The sequence below is a fragment of the Cryptomeria japonica genome, chromosome 5, assembly GCF_030272615.1.
Source record: "Cryptomeria japonica chromosome 5, Sugi_1.0, whole genome shotgun sequence".
Taxonomy (NCBI): Eukaryota; Viridiplantae; Streptophyta; class Pinopsida; order Cupressales; family Cupressaceae; genus Cryptomeria; species Cryptomeria japonica.
This window is the reverse complement of record NC_081409.1, coordinates 856,416,634-856,424,586: the sequence shown is the minus strand read 5'-3', so window position 1 is coordinate 856,424,586 and position 7,953 is coordinate 856,416,634. Positions and strand designations below refer to the sequence as shown.

The window sequence follows — 7,953 nt, the reverse complement described above, 5'->3', positions numbered from 1 at the left end:
CAGGTACAAAATAAAATCAATCGCATGTCCTCGTTCATAGTTGCAACAAAAGTTTCACACACAATCAACTCTATTTTCCATGGCTTATCCTTCTCAACAACCCATTCGAGCTCCACAAAATAGCTTTAGAGAAATGCAAACTGCCTCATAGTCAATGATATATTCACACAAATCCACTCTTCACCTATTGGTTTTGGGAGAGGCTGCCTTGAATTCAACATTTTACCTATGCTCACAAAACCTCTGGCTCTAATACCACTTGATGCAAGAAGAATATTTGCTACTAGAACACATAACTCACAAAATAATAGAAAATACTAATTACACCTACACAAATTATAATAGAATACTTGCTAATAGAATATTTGCCATCTTTTATTCATATATAATTTGTAAAACAAATTACACCTACAACAAATTACATAGATGGCCTCTCATCATTTAACTTTTTGTTTCCATTCCCTTCACGACTTCATGCACCTTCTCCATTGCCTACAAACTGCATCTTGTCCCTCCCAATTCTATATTGAATGCTCTTTCCAATGCAATGTCAAAGATGCATTCAACTCTTCGTTTCCCTCCTTCAAATTTCAAGAGGCATGGCTTTTTAGTTTTCTCTAGCATTGTTTTTTTTTTAATCACTTCAAATTATTGAATTTGGAGAGCCTTTACATTCATGTCATTTTATATTTAGGAACTAATAATTTACTAATTTAATCTTAAATGTGTTGGAGACTAGAAATGATGCCTTCAAGCCTCACAAAACTATATAGAACATTGCTGATAGACCACTTTTGGGTATTGGTTTTGAATGTACAAACATCTTTCATTTTCTCCAAAAACATGATCATCAAAGGTTCCCACATTCATCTTCATGACTACAAATTGATCATAAATTTTCTACAACAAATGACTTACAAAAAATTATTCCAAAATACCCAAAAAAAACCATTTCTAAACACTTTGTGTTTCGACTCTCTTTCCGACAACTTTTAAACATTACAACTTTGAACCAATTAGTGACCTCTTGATGTTGTGAGATATCAAGAATCAAGAGAAATAAATGAAAAATAAAATAAATTAAATTAACAATTTATTTGTGTTGATGTGATTGTCTGTATCTTGGAGCCATACATTTAAAATTGTTTAAGGAATAGAATCTTTTGGGAAGACACAAATTGTCATGTCCTCTTTCCGAAAATAACAAATATTATTTATCATAAATTTAGCTATCTAAATATAGAAAATTAGGAATTATGAAATGGGCTACAAATTGATATAATTTTTTATGATTTGACTAAATCAAATATAATATTTGATAATCAATGATATTTCTTATTATTTAAATAAACTTGTCCACTTATATTGTGGTAAATTTGGAAAGTTTCTTTCAGCATTTTTTGTGCCTCTTTGAAAGCTTATGCCAAATTTTGACACTTAGCAATTTGCAAAGAAAGTTGATGATCTTGAAGAAAACTTGGCCAAAGGAAATTTTCATCCTTTTTGAATAGTGGGATTTGAGCACTCAATTTGAATTTTGAAATTGGTTTCATATATACATGAATTTGATTCCAGTTCGAATTATTTACATTGTTATTTTTTTTTTTAAATTTGAACATTTGAAGATAGTTAACACAATAGCTCAAGGCATTGGTTCCAAGGTTCTCCAAGAGAAATATCACCCACAGGTTGCCATTGCGGTAGGATTTAAGGATTTTTTTCAATGAATACTTCACATTTTTTAAGTATCATTTTGGAATTTTGTTTGTTTGTGGGCATAGATTTTTTGTTTATTTATTATGTTGAACTTAATTTTTTTATGGCCATAGATTTGGTGTTTGGTTATGTATTTTTAATTTTATTTTGATAAAAAAAAAAGCTTGGTGTGAATTTTGGAGAAGTTCCTCTAAAGAGGGATGATTTGTTACATCAGTTCATGGGTTTGTTTCCAAATTTTGGGTGACTATTTAACGAAATTTTGAGTGAGTAATAAATCTATGTGTTCAACTTCGTTTCTTGGTAATCTTCCTGTAATTTACAAATTTTGATAAAATACTGATTCTAAATTGTTTTAAAAGTAGTTTTAGATCACACATCATCTTCACTTTCGATATATTATTTTAAAAGGGACATTACATATGTAATTTAAAGTTTTCACATCTTATAAATTAAAATCCAACTAAATGTATATTAAGGTAGTATACACACATCTTTTGTTGATTCGATTTGACAACAATGAGATATATCAATATTGTATAGTGTAGTGTCAGAATGAACTATTTTCTAGTTCTTATATCTCTAATATATAGTGTAGGGAGGTGTTATAATAGTGTGTTTTAATAAAAAGTATAATTTCATGTAGATGGTTATTATTTTTATTAATACTATTTAGTATAAAATAATCTACTTTGTTATATTCTTTTATTGTGATATATTTTAATTTATAAAATGATAAACATCTTAGATAGGAACTTAAATAAATTATACATAAACTATACATAAACTATAAAATGATAAACATTTTAAATAGTGAATTAAAAGCTATTTTAAAACTGCTTGTGTGGAGAATACTATTTGGGAAACCACCACCTTGAAGAATTATTATTTTTAGCTATTTAATTAATATTAAATATAAAAAATATTTATCTAAAGTTGTTACATTAGATGAGTAAGTTGTATTGCCTTGTATATTAAAATTATTTATTTTTATATGTAAATTTTATAATAAAAATAATAATTTAATTAAATTTGAGTTGAAATCAATTATAAATTTAATATATTAATAATACATGAAAATAAGTGAAATGCAAATTTAAAAAATGAGAGTTGCCCTTTTTCTCTTGAAATTGGTAGATGCTAAAATATAACATAAAAGTTTAATACAAATTAAATTCACTCTCTTAAATTAGTTTAATCCACATTTTTGTAATATATTTCCTATAATAGAAAACTTTATAAAATTTAAATTGAATGTATTAATACACAATGATTTTAATAATATATGAGAAAAGTGAAATACAAATCTAAAAAGCTAGAGTCAAATTTTATCTTCAAAGTGACACATAATAATAGATGACATGAAATGTCAATACGAAATTAACCCACTCAATTATAGTAATCCCATGTTTGTATTTTGATAAAGATAATGGCCACACGCAAGATAAAAGTTAATTATAATTGACACACAAAAATAATTTTCATTAATATGTAAAATATAAATTATATGTACAATTTTGTCATAATAGTGAAAGAAATTAAAACAAAAACAAGACACAACTTAGATACAGAACTAAAAGTACCTAAACTAAAGTTGGCCAACACATAGTCAGGTCGACCTTTGATATGTTAGATGGGTGTATTACACTAAATGGAAAACTTCACCAACAAGGTTTGTTGGGAAAACAATCTAGAGCCCCGGCATTCTTTGTCAATTTAGGTACTAAATAGACAATGTCAATCTTAAATTTTTGTCTCTGATCATATGTTGGATGTGCATTTCCCAAACCTGATTGTGTGAAATATGATCCTTCTAAAAACATATCATGGATTGATCTCCAAACACAAGGTGAACCACTAGTACACCCATTTTGGTGTGTCACTTGTTTCTTGGTATAATCACTTGGACCCACAAACCAATTCGCTTCACTCAAGATGGTCGGATTTGAGCTTCCTCCAATCGCATATATTCCCCAAGGCTCATAGTAGTTATTTGCCACATGTACATATCCCAATCTACACCTACATTATCAATAACAATATGATTAGCAATATGCAAAGGTATCAGCTTACCAAAAATATTCCCCATCTACTTATATAGTCTTATAACTATTTATAACTATTTTGTATATATTTTGTTAAGAGGATTGAATGATAAGGGGAATTTTAAACTGTAGTTTATAGATAAAGGACATGAATGATTTTATTTTTACTTTCTTGTAGTTTATTTTGTGTATATATGAAATCAAGAATGACCACAATTTACAATATCATAAATATATTTTTATTGAATTTAATTTTTCCAATATTCTATATAAAGTTTTTCATGACTTTCTCTTTGAAATTAGGCATTTTAGTGAAAAAAATGGAGGATATGATATAAAAGGAAGAATAGTCTAATAAGTATATTGTAATAAGAAAGATATAAGAAACTAAATATATCCAAAAAATAGTTTTAATCTTGAATGAAACTAATAAGATATTATACTATCATTTTAATTTGATAAAATAGAAAAATATAAAAATTAATATAAAGATGAAAGTTCTAATTCATCCTTCTTTTTATATGAAGATTTTATTAAATAAAAGGATATAAAAGAAATAATAACTATTTACTTAAATATTCATATCTATAAATAAATTTACCTCTAGATATAGCACACACTTGATGAAAATTTACTCAATTTAATTCATTTGATAAGTTACCTTGGCATGCGTTGCATAAGGTCTGGTCCAAAATGGTTGAATGCCACAGTAACCCTCATGTTTAAGTCGGGTGTATATGTATCACTGTTTCCTAATAACATTACCTGTCATAACACAATGGAACAATTAATTATGAAAAAAATTAAACCGTAACACTTCAGATTATCTATAACATAAAATCTTAAAAGTTGAGATGAAGGAACCATAAGAACAAGAACAAATCTCAAAAAGAAATTGATCTGCTGAGAAATTGATATTATTTTTGGATGTGATGCATGCTTACCTCATTATGATTAAAGAATCTGTTGTTAGAAATAGTAACCGCTGTTGAGCCAAGCGTCACATCTATGAGACCATCACTGCAGTGAGAAATGGTATTATGATCAAGCCAAATATCTCTAGAACTTATAACAGATATACCATCGCCATCCATTGGATAATCTCTCACCACTCCTTTGGACTCATAGATTAGAACATCTCCAGATCCAGTAGGTTGACAGTCATGAATGGTTAAGCCATGGATGATAACATTGCTGGTATTATAAAGCGTTATGCAGGCCCCATTGCTAATGGTGACTTTTGCTCCCCTTGCATCAATAGTCTTGTGGCTTGCGAAGAACAAGGGCATCTGAAGATGAATCTCCATATCCCTTGCAAAAACTATCCACAGAGGTTGATCGCGAGTAACACCATATCTCAGAGTCCCAAACAAAGGATTTACAGCATTGTCATCATCTCTGGTGACTGTATATATTCCACCTCCTATGCCTCCCATGGCATAACTTCCAAAGCCTTTTGCACAGTTTGCAAGACTCATCCTGTGATTTGCCCAATTTGGATCTCTCCTCCAGCACTTATCAATGGCATTGTAGTTGCTATTTGTGTTCAAGGGTCTTGATGTTGACAAGAAAAATTGCAAGAAAATTACTAGCAGGGCTAATTTCATGTGCGTTACAGCCATTTTGTGGTTGTAATGGAGTTCTATAGTGCTAAAATATTGGCTTTCAGGTATGAGAATAGAGCATAGAGAATGCCAAGATTAGCTTAATATGTATGAATTGTTTGTGCAGATGAGCTTATACATATAGTCCGGCACTACTTGAAATTTGTTAGGCTTAATTTAGAATGTAGCGCGCCTGATTTTCAGGCTGTTAACATAATACATATAGTCCATGGATACCTGTTATTTGGTTGGTTATGTAGTCTTAAGATATACGTGGGGCTACGCGTATAATAAGAAGATAGATTGAATCGTAGTGCAACCTCTGATTGCCATTAACTATAATTGGGTGGCTAAGAGTACATTACGAAGTGGCTAAGTTTTTGCAATGAATCTCTAAGTTAAGTATGTTAACAGAGAGTTTGATTTGAAGTGCTTAGAGAGTTGGTATACATGTGGAATTTTGACTTCTACTAAACTTGTTTTTTGTAATTAAAGTTATTTTTAAATGATGTTATGAAGTGGTTTGTTATTCTTAGATATTATTAAGTGTCTATAGAATATTTCATATCATGTTTTTCTTTTGTACAATTTATTTTATTACAAGTGGTATTTGAATTCGATATTTGTACTATGAAGGCAAGGCATAATTCTAAATTTTGTAAGTCATTTATGGAAAAAAATCTCTCAAAATTTACTAAATTTTCTATCTAGTTTAAACCATTGTTGAAGATTATATTGATATTATAGTGAAGCATATATAGTCTATATTATAGATGAAGTGGATAAGTATAAGGCACTTCTTTCCAAATTAGGGACATATCTCCCAAATAATGGTCAATGCTTTTCTAATTTCAAGAGTATTTAGGATCTGTAATTGTGAAAAATTAGGGTTAACACCATAGAAGGAAGAAACCACTAATTTATGACTTGGGGACTATTACATTAGGGAAAGATAGGAATTAGATAGATCTAAGCCTAAGAGGTCTAAATAGTAATCTAATTATAGGGGGTGTTGTTGGAATGTGTCCTCTTCTTTCTCTTAGATTAAATTGATTTGTTAAATTTGCTGAAATTAGGGTAAATGTGCTAAAATTGATATAAAAATGTGCAAACAATAAGCTATAGTCGTTGAATCGAGCCACAAACCCAAATTTGAGGATTGTACAAGAGCATTCAAACTTATTCCCAGAAGGAGCTCTTGATTTATCGGGACTAGAACGATGGTCATTCTGGTCCTCCTAACTTTTCACACTCCAATGGGGGATCGATTCATTTCTATAAATAAAGCTTATCCTAGAGATTGTAGCTCCATACTTATTTCCTACATAGAAAGAAGGGGAAATAGGTTGGAAATAGTAGTTTCGCTAAGTCAATCCCCAATTTAGGATTTAACCTTGAATGAAATGCTATAAATACTAAAACAAATAATCGAAGGATATACCTCAGATCTATAATGACTAATAATGATGCTTTTCTTCTTGAATGTAATCACATATGTTGTACGAAATGGCATGAACATGACAAAACCCTAATCACACACACATGCTTACATATGAATTTTATAACTTGCTCCATAGTGATTGAATGGAGAATATGCAGCCTTGAAAACTTCTTAAAATGCTCGTGATGAGCACTTCAATGCTTAAATGCTTTAGTTTGAATGCTTGGAGTCTTACGATTGAAATGAATTGATTACTATCTTTATATATTAGGATCTAGGTCAATTTACTAATTAGGCTGACGTCCAATAGTCATATTGAGCCATCGACTTCACTTCCTACTAGAGAGATGGGTCTCACCCCACCTTAAAAATTGGGCCCCAAAGAGGGGGACTAGAGTGTTGGGTAGTCTAGTCTAGGACTCGAGTGCTAGTGGCACCATGGTACTCCTCAATCAAGGGCCAAAATCAAGGCCCATGGAGGAGGACACATCTCTAGAGGGTCATTTGGTAGGTTCTTGAGGTATAAAGGTTAGAGTTAAAGCACTAAAAATTCCCAGGTAGGCGATGAGGTGTAAATTAGTTTGGTAACAATTTACGATGCTACATTTAGCCCCCATTTTAATGGGAGTATGAGCCTATGCAAATACTCGTGGTAAAGTAGATGCAAGAGAGATGAAGAAGAGGAGCAATGAAGCAGAATTATAGGGAGTATAAGAAATCACTAACCTCCAGGAACCAAGCCCCCAATCTTCCAATTTATACACACTCAAACACATGCAAGGGCACACAAAACAGGAAAAAAAAGCAAACAAAAAGACCAACAAAGATAAACAAAAGGAAAATGAAGAAAAAGGAAAAAAGACACACAACATAAAAGATAAAGACCAAAAACAAGACCTTAAGTCAACTAGCCAAAGAGACCTTGTGGTGCAGGAGCACCTAAGGGTGAGCAAAGACACTTTTCAATTTTGGCAATTTTGCATAAGGACTGGTTCTAGTCCATTAGGTTTGGAGTTTGGAGTGCACTTTGACTAATGAATAATGATGAACAATGAATACCCTAACTAGTACTGAGAGGGGGGGAGGGGTGAATCAGTACATACAAAAACTTGTTTGCAACTTACCAAGTTAAAACAATGCTAACCGG

General features: G+C 30.9%; 1 protein-coding gene across 1 annotated transcript; it reads right to left on the bottom strand.

Annotated features, from left to right (window-relative positions):
• Window positions 1–3,377: 3,377 nt before the first annotated feature.
• On the bottom strand, window positions 3,378–7,633 carry LOC131035297 (pectate lyase 1-like; the record flags this gene model as incomplete). Its single annotated transcript, XM_057966973.1, has 4 exons — window positions 3,378–3,738; window positions 4,423–4,526; window positions 4,706–5,297; window positions 7,593–7,633. Coding segments are annotated over 4 exons (1,098 nt in total), but the record flags the coding sequence as incomplete, so codon positions are not given.
• Window positions 7,634–7,953: the final 320 nt, after the last annotated feature.